The sequence below is a fragment of the Miniopterus schreibersii genome (genome assembly GCF_964146895.1).
Source record: "Miniopterus schreibersii genome assembly, chromosome: 17".
NCBI classification, from domain to species: domain Eukaryota; kingdom Metazoa; phylum Chordata; class Mammalia; order Chiroptera; family Miniopteridae; genus Miniopterus; species Miniopterus schreibersii.
In genome coordinates this window covers 17,863,998-17,890,399 of record NC_138117.1, presented here as the reverse complement: position 1 = coordinate 17,890,399, position 26,402 = coordinate 17,863,998, and the positions used below count along the sequence as shown (strand labels likewise).

At 36.3% G+C, this 26,402-nt stretch overlaps 1 protein-coding gene across 1 annotated transcript in view; it reads right to left on the bottom strand.

Annotated features, from left to right (window-relative positions):
* RP1 (RP1 axonemal microtubule associated) overlaps window positions 1–26,402 on the bottom strand; it is a gene marked incomplete at both ends in the record, with an annotated part of 119,564 nt that overhangs the window by 82,307 nt on the left and 10,855 nt on the right. The window contains 12 exons of the mRNA XM_081116269.1: window positions 612–824; window positions 1,681–1,857; window positions 3,671–3,774; window positions 6,611–6,740; window positions 6,906–6,937; window positions 7,044–7,120; window positions 7,968–8,043; window positions 9,421–9,499; window positions 11,153–11,304; window positions 18,235–18,367; window positions 20,851–20,937; window positions 22,231–22,394. Coding sequence (XP_080972395.1) covers window positions 612–824; window positions 1,681–1,857; window positions 3,671–3,774; window positions 6,611–6,740; window positions 6,906–6,937; window positions 7,044–7,120; window positions 7,968–8,043; window positions 9,421–9,499; window positions 11,153–11,304; window positions 18,235–18,367; window positions 20,851–20,937; window positions 22,231–22,394 — 1,424 coding nt within the window. The remainder of the gene's footprint in view (window positions 1–611; window positions 825–1,680; window positions 1,858–3,670; window positions 3,775–6,610; window positions 6,741–6,905; window positions 6,938–7,043; window positions 7,121–7,967; window positions 8,044–9,420; window positions 9,500–11,152; window positions 11,305–18,234; window positions 18,368–20,850; window positions 20,938–22,230; window positions 22,395–26,402) is intronic.

Below are 26,402 nucleotides of genomic sequence, written 5' to 3'. Positions count from 1 at the left end.
ACAGAGCATTAATAGGTAAGCTAAATGTATAATCTTATCACCACTCAACCCATAAGAAAATTATAAATATATAAAAGATGTTATGTTAGTTGCCTCCCACATCCCCTCCTAAGTCTCAAGTTGTTAAAGAAGAATCCCTAATATCTACAACTTAAAATTACTTCCTTATTCAAAGTACAGGGTTTCCATTGGTGGAAATTTGTGCACCAAAAGAAGCAGTAAGAAATTATTGTTGTACTGAGACTTTCTAGTACCTTGGTTCTCAAAGCATGTTTTGCAGACCAACTCATCAACAGCTCGTTGTTAAAAATGCAGGCACACGGTCTCACTCAGAGATAGAATCTGCTTTCTAACAATTCCCAGGTGATCTGTATGCACATTGTTTCAGAAACAGTGTCTAAAGGGTCATGATTCCCCTCCAATCATACCAAGCATTCAGCCGCCCTCCCCACTCTTTAAAAACACTAGTCAAAGGAAACCACCATATACAACATCCAATTTCCAGAATGTTCATAGATTAAAAAAGAAAATATTCAGAAAGTACTATTCTCATATCTATTATTGGCAAATGTCTTAAACATCTGCTGAGAAAAATAAGAGCAGATGCTTACTGTTCCATCACATTGGCCATCCTTGATCCTCAGATACATCCGTGCATTTTTCACACTTTCAAACATGCAAATCCCAGCACTGATTTTATGTACTATCCAGTAGGATTTTTCAGACTGGTTTCCCAGTCCAGTGCAGCTGCCATCGGGCTGGAGACACAGGGCCTGGCAAAGGCTCGTAGCAAGTAGAACCACCGCACTGTTGAGGAACACACCCTTCAAAGCAACAAACAGAATAGAAAAGCAATTAATAACAAGTTCATGTTTTGCTGGAGGAACATGGCAATAGAGTCAATTCTCTTACAGAAGGTGCAGTGATCAGGATCTTACCAGAAGCTTGGTGGTTAAAAATGAGCAAAAGAAAAAAATAAATAATTTAACTGCAATGAAAAACACTAAAGGAGGTTATCTGTTAGACTCCTAATTTACATGAATCATTATTTATTGATAGTGTAAGGGTCTGCATCAAGAGGCTACAGAGATTAAAAAAAGATACAAAACTATATATATATTTACTATACTATATATATATATATATATAAACTATATATATATAAATGTGTGTATATATATATGTATATATATATATGTATATATATATATATACACACACATTTATTTGTTTGAGTCCCCAAAAGATTTTCTACCTTTTTATTAAGAACCCCCACATCCATAGTTTAAACCTCCAACTTCAATTGGATATGGGACGTCACTCCCATCAGTTTCATTGCTGCTAATGTCATGATCCCTATTGCCTTTTACTCTGGGTAAAGTGATTAACCAAAGAACTTATATGCATATATGCATAACCCAAGGACACAGACAATACTGCGGTGAAGGTGTAGGGTAGGGGGTGGAAGGGGGTCACTGGGGGGAAAAAGGGGACATCTGTAATACTTTCAACAATAAAGATAAATTTTTTAAAAAATTAAAAGGCAACAGGTATCAATGCCACCTACTGGGAAGACATCTCATTACCCCCATTATGACTAAATTCAAGAGTTTTCTTCAACAGAGCAAAAGAAAGTAGGTATTTAGCAATATAAACTTTAATGACTTTACTCCACTTTACCTTGACAAAAACCACAAATTCTTTTGAAAGGTCTGCATAGCCTGTTGACGATTCATCAGCTATTTTGCCATGAGAGTCAAAAATAACCGTGTGCCCAGGAACCTGCACTGACTCAAGAAGTGCACAGCGGTTGGGCTGATAAAGCACCCGCAGCTCAGTGGAGGCTCGACCACTAGCCTAAAAGAAAAAGTGTGAGAGGGGGGCCCTTTGAATTAACAATAGAAAATACATTTAAAATGTTTTGACATTATATGTATGTAGAGGTCTACTCCACTCTATGGAACCCTTGAACTATTTGTATAATCTCATGTTTTTGTAACTCAATAGCTTTGATTCTGCAGCATAATTTTCAGTGTCTTTCCCCAAGAACTTTCTTCTCCTGATTTCTCAGAACCCATGGCAGAGCACTGGGTAGCAATAAAAATAATTCCAGTGGCAAGATAATTTAATGAGATGTTAATATGTCCTTTATCATTGTTTATTTTTAATTTCTTTGTTTGTGTCTTCCTGACTCAAGACTACTTGGGAACAAAAGCTGAAATTAATACACATGTATTACTAGGTTTTACTTTTAAAAAACTAAACAAATCAAGGAAGTTATGCTATAGGGAGACTTTCTTGGTTTGGAGTACTGTTTGAGGTCTTACCCCATCTCTCCTCAGTACCCCGGGGAGGCATTTGGGCCTGTAAAGGAAGGAGTCTTGGGTGCTCCTTGAATGGCTTGACCCATGACACTAAAGCTACAAACCTCAGCAAAGCTCCCCTCTGTAAGTACGGTAGATAAGCAACAGAGCTATTCACCTTCAAGAAACTATCTTATGTTTGATGAGTACATTACCAGTGACCAGTGTGGCCTGAAGCTAAGAAGGCTGTCCAGCTATTCTGAGACCCCATACCAGGTAAAATCTTGAGTATAACAAGACCAGTCTCATAATAACTAAGATAGAATCTCTCACCAACCTAGTGAAATAGGGGCTTGGAGACAGTTAATTTGATTTTAGAAAAATAAAGCAGTGGAACATTTGTTAAATTCAATTTGAGTAGATTCCATGTCCACCACATTCATATTTATTAAGCACTTACTCTGACCAAGACCTGTACTGAGCAGAATATGCTATAAAGTATAGAACATGGGGTACCTTGCCAAATCTGGAACAGAGGAGAAAAGACTCCATGGAGGAAGTTTGACTAATTAATCACTTACCCTAAATTTCAGTCACACAAATTACACAAGTTTCTTTTCAATAATTATTATTTTCCCTTAGTTAAATGACAAGCTGTGGGTTAAAAATTATCATGTAATACTATATAACATTATATGAGGAAGCTGTAGCATGAGAGCTGGAGTCAGACTGCCTGTGTTCAATTCCTGCTTTCACACTTACTAGCTATGTATGTGACTTTGGGCAGCTCACTTAATCCTTCCATACTTCAGGTTCCTCTTCTGTTAAATAGGGGTAATAATGGATTCTCTCATAGAGTAGGTGTAAAAACTAAATTTTATAACACATATTAAGCACATAGGGCAGTGTATGACAGTTATTTTATGCTATCTCACTTTCCAAAATACACAATATACATGGATTTTTAAAAGATGGCTTTCTATATTAAAAGCTACATTTCAAGCATAAACTAAGCAATACAAAACATAATTATGTGAAATTATTGGGTTTTGTTTCCTAATAACAGAATCCCTAAAAGTGTCTTTGAAAAGTCAGATGATCTCCTTTGGGAGGTTCATTAAAATTTTGAATGTTATCAGAGAAGTGGTCTACTTTTTGTTTTTGGTCTAAATTCTAAATGTAGGCATTTAGGACCACTTATGTATTAGAATCTCAAAAATTAGTGAGGCAAAACAGAATGAAGAAAGTGAAAGTAAAAGTCAAAAGAAAATATAATTTGATAATCTTATAAAGTACCTTACCCAAAAATATATAACTTATGGATAAAATATTATTGATATATATCAAAAGGAAAAATTACTACCTACCATTCCAGTGACAAAGCCATTGTCAAGAGCAAGAGAAAGATGCCTTATTTCATGACTTTGGAATATGCATATATTTCCTTTGTTGAAAATAACATCAAAGAGACCTGGAAAACATTTTAAGTATTAGCAATTCATTCATACTTTTAAAGATTTTTTTCTTATTCAATTATACACTGAAATCTCCTAATACATTTTATATACTGTATTTCTCAGTTAATTTTTTTTAGTTAGTGAAAAGGTAGAATGCCAGTAGCCTTAGATTATGTACATCTTACTTGAAAATTTGGTGGAATTTCCATGGAAAATCTTTAAAGCCTTCCCATGCTCATTGGTAAGCCCCTGAGACAATCCCCCCACACACACCCAAAATAACACCTGATGGTCCCAGGAAGATAAACAATCCTAGTGTTAAAACCTATTTCCATTCTATAAATCTCAGAGATTTGGGGTAAAATAAAACAATGCATTATAAAAGTAATTACGTGTGATTTGGACATTAGTGACTGGCTCGTATGATTATGATGACAAAGACTCTTTCATCCTATATTTGATTGTTTTTAGTTTTCAATGTACTTTTATGTATCTTTTTATCTTAAAATTTAAGCTTTTCAAAGGCATAAATTTTTGTCTACTCTCTATACAGTTATATAGCAGCACTTAGAAGAGTTCCTAGAACATAGTGGGTGCTTAAGAAATATCCTTTAGATAAGTTAGTTAACTTAGGTCCCCATAGCCTATAAACACAAACACTCCACATTGGGCAAGTGAGGAAACTGAGATATAGAGACATAATGGACTTCTTCCCAAGATCCCTACATAGTCATAGAATTGAAATGGAACCCAGGACTTCAGATCTTAGTCCAATGTTCTTTGCATTACCAATAATCCCTCCTTTAGTACTTAGAGCCAACAAATTTTCAGGAATCTGCTTTTGTAACAACAATAAGTGAAGACCATTTTTGCTTTTACAAATAGATGATTCTCAGTAATGAGTTAAACATGCCAGATATAAAAGAATACGTACTGTTTTCTTATATAAAGCACAAAAACAGGCAGAACTACTCTAGGGTCTTAGGAGCCAAGGTAATGGTTACCTTTGGGGAAGACTAACTAGAAAAAGGCATGAGATTGTTTCTGGAGTGCTGGTTATGTTCTATTTCTTGATCTGGGTTCTAGTTACATGGGCATGTTCAGTTTATAAAATTTCATAATAAAATATGTATATTTTTTCTGCATATGGATAATATTGAAAGGATTCAGGGTTGAGTATGCCACCGCAAAAGTATGTCCTATGGCATAAAGATTATTTTGAGCTGAAGGCAACTGAGAAAAAACAGACACAGTATGAACTCTTTGTCCCCCCTCTATCAGCCTAAAAGCAGAACATAGATTTATTTTGTGAAGGTATCTCCCAACCCCACTTCCCCTACAGGAAGGGGATAATCATCTCATCACTGAAGACAATGGCACTGACAAAGAGATGACACAAATCTCGCTAATTAGCCCTTAACTTGCATTAGTTCCCCAAACACATCCCACAGTTGGCAGGCCCTAGAAGCTCAAAGTCCACTTCCTTTGTCTTGTCACTTCTCTACAAAATTATTGTTCTTTTAAAAAATGCTATATAAGCCCCAAGTTTTAACCATCCCTTTGAATTCAAACCATCTCTTTGAATCCATCACTAAGTTCTCTCCCATAAAATGATTTTAAAATAGGTGATTCCTTGAGCCATGACTTATTTCCTAATGAGTTGCTGAGGTTTGTTTGTGTGTGTGGTGTGCGTGTGTGCATATAAATAATATAAAATAATGTATCCAATATAAAATATGCAATGTACATTATATAATATCTATAAAATGATTTCATGGTTATAGAGTTAGATTTTCTGAAATAAACCAATCTTTCCTTCTTTACCACTGTCAACATAGCCCATTTTGTATTAACTCAAAACTCTGAGCCTAGACAATATATACCAAATGAAGCAGGATTATGGTAGTTATTGGGTGATTTAGGTTCCCCAAATCCCAATTTTTAACATGGAATTATTTACATATTTGCTATAATTATTCACCTTGTTATGTGTATATTCATCTAGTTAACAAATGCAATTAATGAATTCTATCTTTATATTTTTATTTCAATTAACTAGATGGGCAAATGTTTTCAGTCAGGGATCAGGTCTGATGAAGAGGTTAACTCTACTATTCCAAATTTTAAAAGGATTTCACTATATATTGAAATGCTCCTATATTCATTTAAAGTCATATTTCCAAAAGTGAAGGACTTGCATATTAATTCAGCAGACCACTCCAAATGGAAGGCTTTCTGCCTAATTAAGCTCTAATTTTATTTTTGTCTACTTAATAAAATTCATCTTAATGGCTAAAAATTAAGGATCTTTATAAAATTAAACCATGTTGATGCATATTTTCAGATAATCCTGGACATTATGGGTGTGGGGTATTATTAAAATTTTTCTTTCTCATTACATTTTGAATCTCTGGAATTCAGAATAATGTCAGTTATTTTTGTGATGCTCGAATTATTTAACACTGTGTTTTGAACAGAACAGGCACTCAGTATTTAGTAAAACAAACTTAATTCCTTCAATGACCACACCATGTAAGAGCTGCACTGCTGCTTTCTATGAACAGTTACAGAGTTAATTGCCTACATTTTATTCTTCAACTTAGTAATACCAAATATGATTTTCATGGTGTTATGTTCTGGACAATGACATTGTCTGCCCAGATTTAAAGCCTGTCATCTATTGGTCATTTGTATTAATGCAGATAGTAAATTATTTAAATGACCCAATACTTGTATAAAGCCATCTAAAAAAGAAGAACTAAAACTGTAAATTAAAGTAGGTCTAAGAATCTGCATTTTTCCAGCTGCCAAAACTGCCACAGCACCACAGGCTTTGCCAAGCGATTTTACCATATTTGTCTGTCTTCTCTCCAACTGCATCAACTATGCCATCTGGATGCAGACGGATAAACCCTCCAGTAAGCTTGTTGTAGAATTGAAGAGTATTTCCCTTCATAAACTTCCAGCGTTCTGCAGCCCACTAAATAGGAAAACAAAACCAAAAAAAACCACACTATAAAAAGAAGAAAATTACTAAGAAACACCCCTTACTAAACATTATATACTGTTTTCTTTTAATACATCAAATAGCTATTTGAACACAGTTTGTACCAAATAATTTTTAAGGCCAAAAGTAAAATCTTACTGTTTCCTTTCTATTACGCTCTAGCTTCTGCCCTGAGGAAATAAAGGAAAGAGAGGACCGTTAATTTCAGCAGTGCCAAGCTTTCCTCAATCATCATACAACAGAATTCTTCGAGAAATGTGTATACACGACACTCACTTGCAGAGATGATGCTGTTATCCCTGGCATACAGTTCTCTGACAATTTTACCACCATCTTCCCCTTGATCCAGCCATCTGTGGAAAGAAAGTGTGCCTAGCATACTCTGGCCTCCTATTTACGCTAACCATGGGCAGTTATCTAGCCAAGCCGGAAATAATGGATAATGGACATTGAGAAAAGCCATAGGTATCCAGTTGGTAAAAGCGGAGTAGAAAGTGGAAAAGAAAATGCTTAAAATGACTAGGAGAATGCAGGGGAGGTAGGAGAAGCTACTAGCAGGTCAGGATAAAATATGCTTTTCCCTAATCCAGGGTGCATTACGCAATCAGTCTGTCTAGGTCACACATTTTGCATCCAGCAGACCAATTATTTTATCCTGTTCTTTGGCCACCAATTAGAGTTCAAACTACATCAGTTAATTTATAAATGGCTGTTATTGGTTCCATGGGGGAAAAGGCAGGAAAGTGTTAAAAGAAAGAGCAAATCTATCACCACTACTGGGAAAATAACCCAAAAATCAAGGCCTGATGACAGTGGGTCGGCAATGTCATTTCTGTATAAAAAGCCACACACATTTATTTTGTACGTTTATTTTTGAACCTAACTTGGGACCTAGTCCAACGGGAATAAGTTTTCTTAACAGAGACTTTGATTCTCCTTACTAATATGTAAAGAGAAATTATATTTTAAAAATCTACCTTAATTTCCCAAGAAATATTTACATTTGTATCATCAGGAATAATGAAAAACATAATGGATATCTTCCTAAATAGAGAAGCAGTACCTAAAGTTAATGTTCAAAAAAGTTACCCAACAAAGCACTATTAACCAGGAATAATTGAATAAGCTATCTAGTTCTCCAGAAGCTGGAATTGACTAATGTGAAATGAATTTATTCAATGTAAAAGCACACCTACCAACCTGTGACAGGAGAAGACATATTCATGATTGGTTGTAGGATCCCTGATTACAACATCTTCAAGAAACCAGCCATTTCCTAAACACAAATTAAAGAAAGAAAAATGTGGTATGAATATGTATGGTCCAGGTTTTACTTGAAGTTTTGAGAAGAGGTTCTAGTTTCCAAACATATATAAAGGCCTTGGAACCTTCAAGCTTTAATACTTCAAATAAAGCAAAAAATAAAAATTTAAAAATTTAAAAATAAAGCAAGACATAAGAGAAGTAAGCTCTAAGAAGCATTTAAAACTATTTTTTATACATGTAACAAAAACTATTTCAAGGTGTCATGTTTTGTTACCTACAATTCTGCAGTTTCCCTTGATTTCATAAATTGCATTTGTAATCCTGGCCCTAACATCTCCCAAAGAATATGTATCTGAACTACTTCCAAAATACTTTCTACTTCTAAAACATACACCTAGAGAGCTACAGTTTCATATACATGCCTTGATTAGCTAGCAAGTGAACAGTCATTTCAAAATTCTGTCCAAGCATACAGACTTAGCTGGTACACATGCAGGTAATCATCTTTTTTTTAATGTTTACTTTTACATTAAATTTCAAACAAACTGGCTAAAGTACAATTAAATTTTATTTATAGATAAAATGGACTGTTTTAACCAGTTACAGTGGTTTTAGCTGTACAAAGAGCAGCTTAAAATATGTCCTCTAATTAAAAGTCCTTGACGTGATGAGTTAATTCTTATCAACCAGTGGATAAAACTCTTTTGCAAAGCACACAAGGGCCTTCGATGCCTGCTCTCTGCTAACATTTCATCTTCATTCCCAGCACTGAGCAATGCCAAACTCCTCATATTCCCTAGATCAGTGGTTTGCCAGCATTAGCATGCTTTTTGGTTTTTTATCATTTTTGTGGTACATACACGTTAGTACTCTTGTTTATCATAATTTCATCCACTAGCAGAAAATGAATTTATTGGGAAGATGTGGGTCACCTCACGGAACTGGTGGGAAAACTGAGGAAGAAGCATATACAAAACGCCAGCAGAAAATGCAGCTGGGGCCTGGCTGCTAGGACAGTCTCCTTAACGTGCACTCTGGGCTCTACTGCTGGTACTTCATGGGCTCTCGCTGCTGCTGTATCCACCAGCAGCATGCTGAAATGCTTCCACATGCCACAGCTTTTAATCTAAAATCCCCCCAATATTTATCTATCACCTTTTCTAGCATTCTAGGCAGAACAGCTACTCAGTCAAGCCTATGTCATTTCAAAGAAAAAATATATCTACTATAAATTTAGAGAATATCTGGGGACACTACTTTAATTTCAGATAGTCAATATTTAAAGATCTATTAAAAGTTTTCCACAATTATTCTCTAAATTTTTACAGCATTTCACATGAGTATAATGGAATCAGACCTTGAATATCTACCTACGGAAGACTCTTACCTGGGCCAAGCCCATCATGTCCTATGACAATCTTATACAAATCCCCAAGGTGCACAGCTTCTAGGGAGAAGATGTCAGTCTGTAACAAATCAAAGTACAGTTAGATCTAGACAATGAGTCTGATTTCTGACAAGAGTATAAATTTAGATATAGTAAAAATTGTGAAAAGAATTAGGTTCACTCAGCAAATATTCAAATCTATTTAAATTATGTAAAGGTAAAACAATAATATTAATTTATAGGACATGATAACAAGTTTTCTAAGATACCCAACTCCTCTTCACCACCAATTTTTCATTATAAAAGCATAAATTTTGGGACTTGTTTAACAATATAAAGTTAGGTTTAAAAATTAGACAGTGGGAAATGACTTCAGCAACATGTTGGACTAGGCAGAACCAAGTCTTCACTCTCCGATCAAGACACCATTTTAACAACAATAAATGGACTAGAATGCTTTTGTGAAAACTGTAGATACCAGAAGGAAAGCTGCAGCACCTAGTCCAATGCATAATGAAGAAGGGACTTCTTAAAGAGAGGTAGAAAAGTTTGTGACATTTTGGGTGTCCATGATCTTCCCACGACTTGGTATATGGAGGAAACCTTCTATACAACAGATCCTATCTTAGGACAGAAACAGAGAACAGACCAAGCATACAAAATTCTGGCTTCTCTGGGGGCTGCCCAAGGAACAGATCTCTCTCTCAATTAGGTTGGAACATTAATAGTAATGGCAACATAGCTTGGAAGATAAAACAGAAGAGAGTATTGTGACATGTCAGAGTTACAGAGATTCTGCAGTGCAGCATGCAGACATGGGGGGCAAGAGTGTACAACAGATTATGGGTATTGGAGAAGAAATAGCAGCAAGTAGCTGAGGGAAATTAAGGCAGTTAAAAGCACATATACAAGCCCAGAGAAGACATATAGCCAGAAAAATCTTGAGAGATCCTAGAAACTCTAACCACGCTCATTGGTGAAGGTCTTCCCCAGCAGTCATTCCTTTAAGACTGGATAGGATAAGTTGTTTTTTCAAATGCCCAAATCTCAACAAAAGATCACAAGACATATAAAGAAAGAGGGAAACATGGTCCAATCAAAGCAACAAAATAAAACTCCAGAAACCGACCCTAAAGAATGTAGATCTCAGGGCAGATAGCTGTTCTTCTGGAGTTCTTTCTCTCTTATGTCTCTTTGCTCCACTAGAACTTACCTCAGTCTCACTGGACCTCTGTCTCACTAAAAACCTATCCAATGATGTTTCTTTTTGCCTTCATTTTAACACTTGCCTGAAGTGAAACACTGTATTGTCATTTAACAAGTTTACCACACAGTTTGCTACTTCTTTTGTCAAGATGGTATTTACCAATAAATATCCACAGCACAATTTCCTGAGATGTTAACGACATGAGGTTTAGAGATAAACTGACTCATACTCATGCATTCTCTCCTTTGTTGGTCATTTGAGAGACACATGACTGGTCATACAGATATGAAAGGGTTGTTGGGTCAAGAACCAAAGTTTTGTTTGACATCCAAGACATTTTTTCTGCGAACAACTTGGTCGAGAACCAAACTGTTCAAGATGGAAGACATTTGAGAACTGAGGCTTGACTGTATACTTAACACCACTCAACTGTGCATTTAAAATAGTTAAGATGGTAAATTTTACTTTATATATTTTTACCACAATTTTTTTAAAAATCAGACAAAGGATGTTTTCATCACTTACTTGTCCTCTTAAAAAACTGATGGAGTTCTTCGATCGAAACAGTTGTCTGGATCCTGTATCTCCCTTTTTCCCATAGATTGATATGTAAACATTTGCTACTGTCCCAGCATTCCAAAGCTCACCCGTTGCCACATGCACTTCATATACTGTCACTGACAACAAAAGAATAAGCTTCATATGCCAAGCATTACTTATATGATAGAAGAATTATAATATATATTCATATATATATGATCAAGAGTTCCAGTTTCAAGATTGAGTGACATACTCCATCCAGTCTCTCCCACTGAATACAGCTATAAAATCTTGACAGAAGGCATGGAGCAGCTATATGAAGACTCTGACAAATAAACAGCAGCAGGAGGATTGGCGAAGAAGACCAGAATTTAAAGTACCAACAAGTGGCAGTGATTTGCCATCTATTTTTTTCACCCTCTGTTATCTCCCAGCTGGTACTTTCTATACATTACTGTTTTAATTCTTTTAATTTTAATACATTATTTATGTCTTTTAATAGGGTAATGTGCATCCTATTATTATGCCCAATTCACAGATTGGTAAAGCAGAGAATCTCTAAAATGGGGTGTATACATCCTAGGTGAGCAAAATGACCCACTAAGGTGGGAATAATAAACCTTTAAAATTATTTCTTTTTTATGTATGTTTTATACTAATCAAGATCAGCATGCAGGCAATCTCATTCCAGAGCTCTGCATACTCTTAAATATGACCCTCTACCAGGTCTATTCAACTGGATTTTGACATCAGTGGCATGTCTATGTACTCCACTCCCTCTCAGCTAGTACAGAAACAGGGATTATAAATAGTAAGCACTGAAAGAAACTATATTTAGTTTCCAGTATTGTTAACTTGGCAATCATCCACTGAAGATTAATATTTCCTATTATGCTTTTATACAAAATTTAATTTTCTCCTTTTTAAAAAACCAAATGGTCAATTTTGCTAAAGTTGGAAAGGAATAGCAGGAGAGGGAGCAGAGTAACAGTCCTCTACTACTTTCTTTACTTTTTAATTTATCTTTATTGTTGAAAGGATTACAGCCCTGCCAGCGTGGCTTAGTGGTTGAGCATCGACCTATGAACCAAGAGGTCACGGTTCAATTCCCGGTCAGGGTGTGTGCCCAGGTTGCAAGCTGGATCCCCAGTGTGGGAAGTGCAGGAGGCAGCCGATCATTGACTCTCTCATCATTGATGTTTCTCTCTCTCTCTCCCTCTCCCTTCCTTTCTCTGAAATCAATAAAGGCATATTTTTTAAAAAAAGAGAGAGAACATAGACAGCTAAACATCATCAGGAACATTGTACAAACAAAAGGAGAGTATCAAAAAATATATGGAAATCATGAAGAAGCATCAAAAGAAATTCTAGAGCTGAAGTATATAATAACTGAACTAAGAAATTCACTAGAAATGTATTCATTAATAGTAAACTTGACCAGCAGAAGAATCAGTGAACTTGAAGACCGGTGATTTGAAATTATCAAATTAGGGGAGCAAAAACATAATTCAGCCTAAAACAGAAGGAAATTCTGTTACATACAACATGGATGAACTTCAAAGGCATTATGCTAAGTGAAATAAGTAGATTACAAAAGGACAAATATTGTATGATTCTACTCAATGACTCTAAAGTAGTGAAAATCATAGAAACAAAGTAGAAATTTGGTTGCCAAGTGCTGGGGAATAGAGGAGAGAAACTCAAGTGTTTAATGGGTATAGAGTTTCAGCTTTGGTTCCAGTTCCACATGTAAGGTGCTTAAAAGGTACCACTCCATCCTAACAAGGAAAAAGCTAAACAGACTGAAAAATCAATAACTCTTCTTAGATTTGTAAAAGAAGTAAGGATGCAGGACAAGATTGGAGGAACACACAGGTAGACACAGGGAGTCACAATTTATGGTAGCAGAGACTTATGAGCAGAAACTGCCACAGGAACCATTGCCAGGGTAGGAAAATCTGAACTGTAACAACTGTTGGAGGCTCACTGCAGACAAATCTGAGTGAAAAACTCCACGAGGACCCAGTCATAGGGGTCCCCATACTTTTGTGAGTTTTGCCTCCAGGAGCTCAAATAGATTCTGACAGTAAATATCAGAGAAAAATTTCCTCCTGTTTCTGGCAGCAAGAGGGGAAAAGAGAGCATTCTGAAATACACCAGAACATTCTGTTCTTAACAAGGCCTATCCTCAGGAGAAATACATTAACCAGATCCTAACCTGACAGGGAATTATTGGAGCCTGAATGACCAGGTTAAGGGAAATACCCAACTCTAGCCAGCTCTAGCTCTCGACTTGTGAGAAGGGAAATATCCAACTCCAGCCCATTCTAGCCTTCCACATGGGAAAAGGAAATACCCAACTCCAAGCCTCTCAAGCCATCCTGTCTGACCTAAGAAGGAAGAAAAAAACATGAGAAATTCTTGTGAAGTTCACAATCCAGAGGCATAGGCTCATTAAAAGACACACCTAATCATAGGACTATAACCCACCCCACCCAGTTCTCCACCAAAAAGGCCTATTGAGCGCAGTTCCTTTTAGCTGGTACAGCATGTCCAGATATCAAGAAAATATTACAACATACTAAAATATAAAAAACACAATTTGAAGAGATCAAGCAAGCATCAGAATTGAAGAGATCAAGCAAGCATCAGAATTAGACATGGCAGGGCTATTGGAATTATCAGAATGGAAATTTAAAACAACTATGATGAATATGCTAAAGGTTCTAATATATTACACAGACAACATGCAGGACCAAATGCCAATGTAAGCAGAGATGGATATCCTAAGAAAGAACCCCACACTACACACTACACTGCTGAGGAAACACTCTCTGAGCTTGAAGATATATCAGTTAAGCCCTCCAAAACTGAAAAACAAAAAGCATATAGGCTGAAGAACAAGGACTGTGGGACTACAAAAAGTATACATCTAAGGAGAATAGCAGCGGGAAAAAAGAGAGAAAGGAACAAAAATATTTGAAACGATAATGACTGAAATTTTCCCCAAATTAATGTCTAACACCAAACCAGATCCAGGAAGCTCAGAGAACATTAAGCAGGATAAATCCCCCCAAAAAGTGTGTGTGTTGGGGGGGGGAGACTACATTAGGCATATCATTTTCAAACTATAGAAACTTAAAGATGAAAAAAACCCTGAAGGACTATGGAGGGGAAAAACCACCTTACTTATAGAGAAAAAAAGAAAAACATCTGATTTCTCAGAAACCATGCAAGCAAGAAGAGACTACAGCGAAACAGTTAAAGCAGTAAGAAGAAAAAAAAAACTACACCAACCCAGCATTCTGAACCCTGGAATTATCCATCAAAAGTGAAGGAGAAATACTTTCTCAGACAGACAAAAATGGAGGGAGTCTGTTGCCAGTAGACCTGCCTTGAAGGAAGAGTTAAAAGTTCTTTAAAGGAAGGGAAATAATATAGGTCAGAAATTCAGATCTACATAAAGGAAGAGCATCAAAAAAGCACTAAGTGAAAATAAAACAAAAACTTTTATTCTTAATTGATCTAACAGATAACAGTTCACTGAAAATAACAATAGAACAGTGTACTTGATTATGTGTGTTTATATATATATACAGAGAACATATGGTTATGTAAGTTTATTTATAAGAGAAATGGATTGCAGCAATAATACAAGGAACAGAAAGGAAATCAGATTGTTTTGTTATTATAAGGTACTCACACTACCTGTGAAGAGTGTAATTTGAAAGTAGGCTTGGATTAGTTGTAAAGGTATATTTGTAAACTCTAGGGCAACCACTAAATAATGTAAAATAAAAAGTATAATTGATATGCTAAGAAAGGAGAGAAAATGGAATGATTTTTTTCAATTAAGTGCTCAGAACAACAACAGGCAGAAAAAAAATGAAAGACAAAAACAGGAAAAAAGAAAAGGGCAACAAATAGAACACAGCAGCAAATATGGTAGACATTAATCCAATTATGTCAATGGCTAAATTAGCTAATTAAAAGAAGAGACTGTCAGAAGGAATCAAAAAATAAGGCCAACTACACATCATCTAGAAGAAACACCCTTTAAATATAAAGACACACATAGATTAAAAGTAAATGAATTTAAAAATATATACCATTCTAACACTAATCAAAAGAGCAGGGGTAGCTATGTCAATTTCATTCAGAGCAGATATCAAAGCAAGGAAAGTTAGAGGAATAAAGAAGGGCATTACACAATAATTGAAGGGTCAGTTCCCTGAGAAGACATGACAGTCCTCAATGTGTACATGCCTAACAACAGGGTATTCAACTACCTGAGGGAAAAACTGATAGATCTGCAAGGAGAAATGGATGAACCCATTATCATAGTCAGAGACTTCAACACCCCTCTGTCAGAAATGGACAGATCCCACAGCCAGAAAACCAGGAAGAGCACAAGTGAACTCAATAATACTATGAATCAGATGTTAATAATTCACATCATAGATTATTCAACAACAGCAGAATGCACATCTTCCTAAGCTCACACGAGATATTCACCAAGAGAGGCCACCAAAGTCTGGGCCATAAAACCCACCTTAACAAATTTAAAAGAATAGGAATCATACAATGTCTACACAGTGGAATTAAACTAGAAATCAATAACAGAAAAATAACTGGAAAATCTCATAATACATGAAAATTAAATAACATACTTCTAAATAGCACATGGGTCAAAGAAGAAATCTCAAGAAAATTTAAAAATATTTGACCTAATAAAAATGAAAACACAACCTATCAAAATTTGTGGGATGCAGCAAAAACGGTGCTTATAGAGGGCTTTATAGCATTAAATACATACATTAGAAAAGAATAATCTAAAATCAATCATCTAAGTTTCCACCTTAGGAAACTAGAAAAGAACAAACTAAATCAAAGTAAGCAAGAAGAAAAGAAATAAGACCTAGAGCAGAAACCAATGACATTGAAAACAGGGAATCAATAGAGAAAATCAATGAAACCAAAAGCTGAGTCTTTGAAAAGATCGATAAAATAGATAAACCTTTAGCCAGGCTAAAAAAGAGGGAGAATACAAATTACTAATATCAGAAATGAAAGAGAGAATATCACTATGGATCCCATGGAAAATTAAAATGATAATGAAAAAATATTATGTGCAACTCTCTATGCACACAAATCTGATAACCTAGATGAAGTGAACCAATTTCTTGAAAGACACAATCTGCCAAAACTCATGCAAGAAGAGAAAGAATTTCAGCTTTGCAAGATGAGAAAAGTTCTAGAGATCTGTTGTACAATATGAATGTACTTAATACTCCCAAAATGTACATTTAATATGTTTAAGACAGTAAATTTATTATGTGTTCATTACCACCATTAAAAATTTTAAAAAATTAAAAATACCTTGCACAGCCTGAGGAAGCCCACTTACCCTGGTTTTCTTAGCAACCCTTATTGTCTCCAGGAAAATAATTCCATAATTACAAAACATATTTTTCAGGTACACATAATAGTATACTGGTAAACCAGGCAAACACTTTTAGACTTCCTTTTGCCTTAAATGACAAATACTACTCTACCTCTTTATAGTCTCAAAACTATACAATATAGAAAGAAAAAAAGTCACTAATCTAGCCTTTCCTTATTGTATCACCTGAACTAATGTCTCTAGTTCTAGTGAAGGCTGTTGCTTGTCTATGACATCATTTCATACACAGCACCAATCTTTGTTAGGACATTAGGCAAAAATATAGCTGCCAGCCTTCATTTGCTATATATACCACTGACCTAGATAACTAAAGGCTTACCAGGTTTATAAATAGCACATGAGAGGGTGCAGATAGCACATGAGAGATACCACGTGAGAGGCTTCTCCAAGCCATGAGGAGAAACTGAAAATAAAATTTATTATTAATAAATCATAGTACCAAGTACTACAGGGAAGGCAAGAGAAATCAGTATGTATTTGCAGAATGTGCCTCTTTTGAGCAGAATTATACAATTAAAATGAAAGAAAGAAGCACAAAGTAACCTCTGCCTCATTACTAACAGTGGGTAGGATCAGGGAACCTGGCAAATGTCTCCTAGGGAAAGAGAACGGGCTGATGGGGAAGAAGGCTGCGAGTGCTGAGGAATGGCAAGGACAGTGCTCATACAGGAGCCTTCACTTTTCAGCAACTGGAACTATTCAGATCACTGCAAAAACATTTTAACTTCAAAACTCTTATTACACCTTATTTTAAAACCACAAAGGAATCTCAGTCTCTGTAAATGTTTTACCAACCTCTGTTCCCTAAAAAAGTTATCCAAGTTATGTACCTAAGCAAAATATGAGATGTATGACATTGTGTAGCTCTTGCTAAACTTCACATAGTATTTATTATCATTTATTTCTTTAGAAAACTAAGCTATCACATTTTTAGTAGAGAGTATTCTAGATTGGAGAAAAATCTTTTTTTATCAACTGCCCATTTAATAATTCTCATTTACCCTTTTCCTGTTCTCTTCTGAAACAGAGGCCAGCAGACCCTACAGCAAATAGCTGCTATGGACAATCACCCTGAATCCTCGCGGCAGTGAGCAATGATAGCCTAACCCCGAGCAGAGGCTGTTTCTCGGCTACATTTACACAAGGTTTGAACACACTTTTGCTTTAGGTCAAATGCTCAGAAAGTCACTGAGCAGTTCTGTTTTCATTTCCTGATCAAATAGATAAATTTTGAAAAATAAAGCAAAGCCTGGTGGGAAAAGCATACACTGACTTGCATTTCTTAGTCCTGGAGTAAATTCATTGGACATTCAATTTTCTCATGACCTTCTAAGAATTAATTTTCTTGTTTTCTTGTTTTAAGTGGCATTTCAACTGGCCTTCTGAAGGGTTAACTGTTGACAAGAACATATTTCTGAACGCCAGTATATGAAACAACTAAAAAATATATAGATGCAGCTGTAACAACAGCAGAGGTAAGACATGAGCAATTCCTTAATCATTCATTCATTCACTTACTTAGCATGTATTTATCAAGTTCCCTGTCCTCAGCATTTAGGCAAACAAGTTTTATGTGTGCTACCTGGAGTTGAATTTTCCCTACCTGGAAGAGTGGGTTGTCCTTTGTTTAAAACAGGAAATTCTCGACAGATTTCTCCATCCTCTTGATCACGTGCCAACCATCGTTTCACAGGTATATAAAACTCTTTTCCAGAATTCATGTTCCACAATTGTATCTACAATAGCAACAACTTGTAAAAAAATTGTAAGAATACTTTTTTTATTTTGAAGTGACTTTACAGACTATTAGCACGAGCTTAGATTTCATGCACTATAGATTCCAGCTGATAGTTACCTCTCTGATTTCTTAGCAATGAATGAAATTCAAGCAATAACTATTTAATTGAGTTATTATACCATACTATATCTAATCATTTATCCTGGAGTTAAACAAAGATGTTAATAAATTCTGAGAGGATCATATGAATGACCAAAATCATCAAAAAGTAGGAATTATGTTGTCTAATTCTAAAATCTAGCATTTCATAGTAGGGTACTAATATTATTTTTAAAACTTTCAGTTAGTCGTTATCTGTTAAATTAATCTTTAAAATGCCTTAAATCAGAGATTTTCAATTTAATGTGTGTTAAGAAACTGTCTTGTTAAAATTTAGATATTCAATACCTAAATTTACTAATTCTGTGGGCCTTGGTAGGGTCCAGAAATTTGCATTCATAAATTCACATCAGGTGTGATTATGGTGTAATCACGCTTTTAGAAAGGCTCCCAGAGAACCACACAGAATTACCATTGGTTCACACAGCTGCTGCTACTGCCACCAGCATTTGATTTTATTATTTTAATTAAAGCTCAAGGAAGATCATTTGAGAAATACAAAATAAATCACCGACTGAAACTTTTTATTTTGTAGTCCTCCTTAACGAAACTTGAAAGAATCGAGATTAAGGTCATAAGAGCAATGTGAATATTTTATGTGCTGTGAAAATATTGTATCATTATTGCTATAATGGACTGTCTTTTAATTCAAATCCCTTCAAGTTAGAGATACATACTTTAAGTTGTCTTACTTAAAATTTTAAATTTCAAACTTCTAAACTGTATTATAAGAATTGAACAGAAAATTTCCAGCCAATTATCTAGCATCTTAATTTGGAATAATGAATAAATTATATACAGGCTTTATACACTTAGAATAAAACTTTGAATCAAGAATATCTCTCTGCTCGGCCAGCATGGCTCAGTGGTTGAGCATCGACCTATGAACTAGCAGGTCAGGGCACATGCCCAGGATGCGGGCTCAACCGTGCAGGAGGCAGCCGATCAATGACGCTCTCTCATCATTGATGTTTCCAGCTCTCCCTCCCTGTCCTTTCTCTGAAATCAATTTTTTAAAAAAATAATAATAACTTAGAAATAAAGAATATCTCTCTTCTTCATTGGTACTCAAAGACAGATGAGATAAACCTCAGGCAAACAAGTTACCTTGCACTGACAAAGAACTTGCCATAGAAAGAAAGACAATATGAATTTTCAGCCTGATTTTTTCTTTCCTCTGCAATATTATATAAACTTTTCAGATAACTTAACCACTGTATAGCATTCCAGCTTCATAATGAATATAATATTGCTTATTTGTTATCAATCAAATGAGATGGCAGGAGGATTAATGATAATTTTCATAAGTTAATTAGGAGAGAAAAATCAAAAGATATTATTGTATATGATCACTTATTAATTTGAGCATCATACTTTAAAAGTTCTATATAGTATAAAGAAAGAATTATTTTATATTGAAACCAGGCAGTAATTTTGAATTTTGAAATCAAACTTCTACCTTCTGTATTTTCATAAGGTGAGTTTTATTTTTTCATTCTCTCTCAGGATCTTTCATGACTTAATGCAAAGATGATGGCATTATTAACAAATATATATTTCTGCTAATGTGATAAAAAATATGTTCATCTTACATAAAGCTTTCGTTTATTTTCTGGCACTATAAAAGTACTGAACAAGTTTGACAAGAACACCAGGAGTTTGACGAGATGTTCTTTGCATTTTAAGAACTTATTTAGTTAAAGATCATTTGTCTTTTAAATGACAAAAGATGGAAATACGCCATGTATAAAAATGAATGACAAGCTATATGATTTCCAGTTCTAAAGATCTGCATTTATTGGCAATCATGCTAATAAGTAAAGTTTTAAATCCTAAACAATGTAGAAAATTTAAGCTTTTTTTTTTTTGCTCCTAGAAGTATTCAGGGGGCATTATCTTGGTTAGCATGAGCAGACTAAATCTGAGAGCTAGAAGTCAAAGTCTAGAAGATTATTATTTCACAAATGCTAATGCTCTATTTTCACAACTCTACTAAAGCAGATAACGGCCACCTAGTCACCTTTTTATTACTAATACAATTATGTCAAGAAGCAATGTGAGTCAATCCAGAGTCCCAAGTATTTTCTTCTCTTTGCAAAGAGGTAAAGGGATTGTTTGGCTGAGGTGCTTCCTTTAATTAATTAGGGATTAAATTATTAATAAGGGCATGTGATACTACTGCCCTAAGGATTACACTGACTAAAAAGGTCCAGGTTTGGCTCCATCAACTCATAATAGGCATGAAATGTTCCCTTGAGGTTTAATTCCTGAACAGAATCTGCACAGTATTTGAAAAGGATAGGAGTGTTGATATGTCTTTACCTGTTTACAGTGCCAAGAAGGGGAGATTCCAGAGTTTGTATGACCAATACGAATCTTAAAGAGTGTGCCAATGTCTCCAACTGTGATCTACAAAGTAACCAATAGGACATCTTTCAATGAAACTTCACAAAATCCATTTAAAAACAGCTAATCTTAGGATATTATATATTGATGTCCATCAAGAAGATGTAAGAATTATAAACATGTATGCACCAATGACAGCGCCTCAAAATACATGAAGCAAAAATTGACAGAACGGAATGGAGAAATAGTCTACAATAATTGTTAGACTTCAATATCCCACTTTGAATAATGGATAGAAGTAGACAGAAAATCAATAAAGAAAGAGAGGACTTGAACAACATCAACTAAGTCTAACAGACATGTATAGAACATGTGAACTAATAATTTAAAAGTAAATTTGAAACAATAAAATAGCAAAACAACAACAAAAACAGCTCAAAGACTCTTTTGGTACAGTCAGTTCTAAAACTATTTCTTACACATGCAAAATAATGACAAAGTCTTCATTTTTTTTACTTGTAGTGACCATCAACATAGAGTTTCTTTATATACTGACTCATATAGAAAGTATGGAAAAGATAGTCCAAAATAAACTATTGGTTTGGTTCCAAATGTGCCAGCCTCTCCTGTGGCGTATATGGGCTGAGCACAGAGGTTGTAGTAAACCAAACACCAAGGATCACATGGAAGTAGGTATCTTTAAGGACTTACGATACTGAAGGACACTCTTTTCTAATTGTGATTTTATTCTCTATCTCTACCCAGTTCAAAACAGTCCCTCCGTGCATCCATTCATTCAACAGACATTGTTAAGTATACAGAGAGCGCAAGGTGCTTGACTTATTTCAAGTCTTGCCTTTCCTCCTAATCTCTGACTAGTTTAACCACGATACTGGTCTCCCCTGCTACCTGTTGCTACCTGTCTCTCTTTGCGACCTGTTTCTCCCTCGCTCTTGATCTCAATGTGTCTAGCTGTGAACTAGTAACTTAATGACAGCTTTTTTGATCTCCTTTATTTGACAATTTTATTTTTCCCTTTTTGATCTTGACTTTGAGTCTTGTCTGTTAAAGCCTCAGCCAGAAAGGCATAAACCCTTGCTCTTGACAGTCGCAGGTATAAAAAACAATAAATGTTGGCTATCTAGTATTTTTCTATTTGTACTGCAGTGTTATTTGTGTTTAATCTGCTTAAGCATGATTGAGCAAAACTGCTGTGAATTATTTTTGACTGATCACCTTGGGTTGATCATTATAACAGGTCGTAATAGAAAGTGCCAAATTCAATAGACTGCATTCATTCCCAAGTCCTAACTCTATCAGTTATATTTTCAAGTTCTACTTGATTTTATTACTTACAGTAAATATGTCTTCATGGCCATCCTGAAATCGAGCTCCATCTGTTCCATAAAGATATATGGGGGCTGAACTTCTATGTTGTCCATATAGTATAATATAAATCTGTGAGCTGGTTCCTGCATTTGGCAAGTCACTGGTAATTATGGAAACTTTCCAGTTACCACCTACAGAAGCACAGATAACACACAGCATTACAGCAACTTATAAAAATGGAAGACACAGAACAGCAGGTCATCATAAACCTAGGAGAGTTCAGGACAGGCATAATTTACTCTTCTCCATCTCCTCTTGGAAAGTCTGTAACACAGATTTAGACAGTATTTTTTAAATACTCAATAAAATTACTATGTCCTACAATATAACTGTGAGAATATTTCCTAAAAGATCTTTAATAATAAGGTTAGAAGATATCATTATCCTGTCATTGTTAGTTGGTCATCCTGGATTCCAAGAAAGTCACTAATATAACCTAAGTTCCCAGCATTTTGACAAAATATCACCATATTCTTAGCCCTGACATGTAATTTGTGCATTCAGAATTATACCTTTCAAGATCATTTGTTTAGGTATTTTCCAAATTAAAATAAAATATACAATAATTTACATAAACATAAAAATTGGAATCAGATACGTTAGAAGACATTCAAGGAGTCATCTGGTACAATTTATTCATTTATTGTTTTAAGTATCTCTAATTAATAGATGAAGTAACTGAGTTCAGAAAACGATAAGTAAATTTTGTATCAAGCAACAAATAAAAACAGTGCTAGAGGAGAGAGGAAGCATTATGGCTGCAGTCTAGGGAAGTTTTGTCGGCTCGCAGCCAGCACCAGAACAGACTTGTGGTTAAACTGCAGAACACTCCACTTGAAAAATAGCTGATCTGAAATACTGTGAGCAGGGAACACCCAGAGGGGATAGGAGAAGACGAGGAGTTGGTGAGCCAACTTGTGCAGCTCGTCTGGGAAGTCAGAGGGAAGGTGCAGAAGCACAGCCCCTGCCCCCCGGGAGCATGGGTTCTCAGCTCCACACAGGGATCCCCAAACCAGAGCAACAGAGAAGGGAAGGGGAGCCACCTAGCACTGCGCAGTGGGAATCAGTGGTGATTCAGTCCGCCTGGGAGACTCAGACCTCACTATCCCAGGCAAAAAGCAATTGCTTGGTTATAACACCAGCCTGGGAAGTTCACCCCCATCAGGTGTCTGCAGGGCAGGCCACCCAGCGGAACTCCGGACCGGCAGAGGGGTCTGAGCGGTTCACCCAGCAGTGAATCTGAGGATCCAATTCTTCTCTGAAAGGACTTCTGGTGGAAAGCAGGATGGGGGCCAGATGGAGTGCCCTGGGAAAGAGGGATCCTCCCCACCTCGAGCCAAGAGGAGGAGCCCCTTCCCCCACCTGTGGAAGGGTTCTGGGCTGGAAATCTGTACCCCTGCTGCTGAGGCAGGCGCGCAGGGGACTGGGATATCTGGCCTGAAGGGAGCCTGGGCAGAAGCCCCGTCAAGTGAGAGCTGGTGGAGCAGAAAGTTTAGAGAGTGAGGCGGCCTGTTGTTGTTTTTCAAACATCCCCTCCCGCTTAGGGTGACAACAAAGGGGTGCCACTGACCCAGGCAGAGAGCTGAGGCGTTGGAAGGAGAAAAAGTGCCCACTTGCCCCTCCTACAAGCTACAGGCACCGCCCCCAACCGAATCTGTTTAGACCATCCTGACCCAGACCAGGATACCCCGCCCCCCCCAAGCCCAGTTCCATGAGGGAAGGCAGAGCAGCTCAAAATAAGGACATTATTCAAGGTTCGAGTCCCGAGGCCGACCCAGCCTTGGGCTAGGGAGGCCTTGCCCACCAGACTACTAGGGAATCCACCCTGCAGGGCTTCAGTCAAGTTGCCCGGGGCCAGGCAGGAACAGCAACTCACACTGGCCTGCAACTGAGAACTTCCCAAGGCGCAGGACAGACACACCAAAGAGCCAGGTCCAACAACATCAGAGCAAAATCCAGGGAGCTCCACAAATATAAAATCCAAAGGTAATTTTTTTGTTTCTTTGTTTTTGTTTGGTTTGGTTTTTCTTTCTCTTTCTTCTATTTTTTCTTTCATGTTCTCTTATTTCTATCTTTCATCTTGGTCTATTTAGTCTGAGACTCACCTCAGAACAAAAGACTCATACAGGATGAAAGTAAAGGGATGGTACATTTACACCATGGGACACTATACAGCTGTAAAAAAGAAGGATCTCTTACCCTTTGAGGCAGCATGGAGGGAACAGGAGAGTATTATGCTAAGTGAAATAAGCCAGTCAGAGAAAGACAAGTACCATGTGATCTCACTTATATGTAGAATCTAATGAACAAAATAAACTGAGGAATACAATAGACCCAGAGCCATTGAAGCACGCAACAGACGAGTATTTCAGAGGGAAAGGGGGGCGGGGGCGGGAAGAGATTGACCAAAGAACTTACATGCATATATGCATAACCCATGGTCACAGACAATAGTGCGATGAAGGCCTGGGGAGGGGGTGGGAGTGGGAATGGAGGGGGTCAATGGGGCAAAAAAGAGGACATCTGTAATAAAGATAAATAAAATTGAATAATAAATAAATAAATAAAATTGGACCATTATCTTACACCATTCACAAATATTAACTTGAAATGAATTAAGGACTTAAATATAAGATCTGAAACCAAAAAATTCCTCAAAGAAAACATGTCCTTGACATAGTCTTCTCAATAATGTTTTTATATATGGAAGCAAAAGCTCAAACAAAGAAGCAAAAATCAACAAGTGGGACAACATCAAACTAAAAAGCTTATGCACAGGGCAAAGAAAACAATCAACAAAATGAAAAGGCAACCTACAGAATGGGAAAAATATTGGCAAACCATATACCTGATAATGGATTTATTTCCAAAATACATAAAGAAATCATACAACTCAATAGCAAAAACAAACAAACAATCCAATTTGAAAATGGTCAGAGCACTTAGACATTTTTTCCAAAGACATACAAATGGCCAACCAGTACATGAAAAGGTGTTCAATATCACTAATTGTCAGGGAAATGCCAATCACAACCACAACGAGGTGTCACCTCACAGTTGTTAGAATGGCTGTTCCCACTACTTTTGAACTCTAGCTCCTTACTACTGACAGCATATTTCCATTAATTCTTAACACCTTCTGGGGTTGAGACTCGGGGATGCCTGCAGAACTGGGTCCTCAGCTTTCTTTGAAGCAGAGGCAAGCAGCCCCAAGACTGTCCCAGTGCCTGAGGCACTCCCTTTAGTCCTGGGAGCCTCCTTCTGAGGGAGCCCGCGCTTCTGGCAGCACATGGCACAGCTGACACCTGGTGGGCATGAGCTATAACTGCATCACTCCACATTAGGATCCAAGATCCTGAAACTGAGCGTATTTCCCTGAACACAATAAATAGACTAGAATTCCTTCCTCAGCCCTGAGGCACTTCATCTCTAAAGCAAAAGCCAGGTCTGTGTAATATTCTTAAATTTCCTCTGATGTTCCATTTAGTCTTCTCAGTTTCACAGTGTTACAAGATTTTTTAAATACAATCATTGTGAAAATAAAAAACAGCTTTTGAAAGTTTTAAAAGAAAAAAATAACTTCCAACGACATGTTTAAAGGTGCCTGAAATATTGCTTCATAAAATACAAGAAACTTAGATGGATCCTTCAGCATCTTTGCATATTCTTCTACATGTACGTATCCAAAGTTAATAAGACGTAAAGAAAAAGCAGTTCTTGTTCATTCAACACACATTTACTAAGTGTTTACCATGTTTCAAGAAATATGTTAGATCTGAGATATAACCATAAGATGTGGTTAGAATTCAATACATATGAACATTGTACATTTTAAATAAAATGTACATTACATGGTTATCACTCCCAATTTCTTTTTCCCAGTATCATCTGAGCAACCTAGGCCATTGTTCAACATAGTACTACTGAAAACCATATGCTACCATGCCAAATTTCCTAAAAACTTCTGGTTGTTATGAGCGATTTCCCCAGTCTTGATACACACACACACACACACACACACACACATCACACTCTTCCCAAATTAAAAACAAAAATAATTTCCTTGTCTTTCTGCTCTGGGAAAAGTGCTACCTAATTTTTTAAACATTTTATCCCTTCTTTCTCATATAAAGAATAAA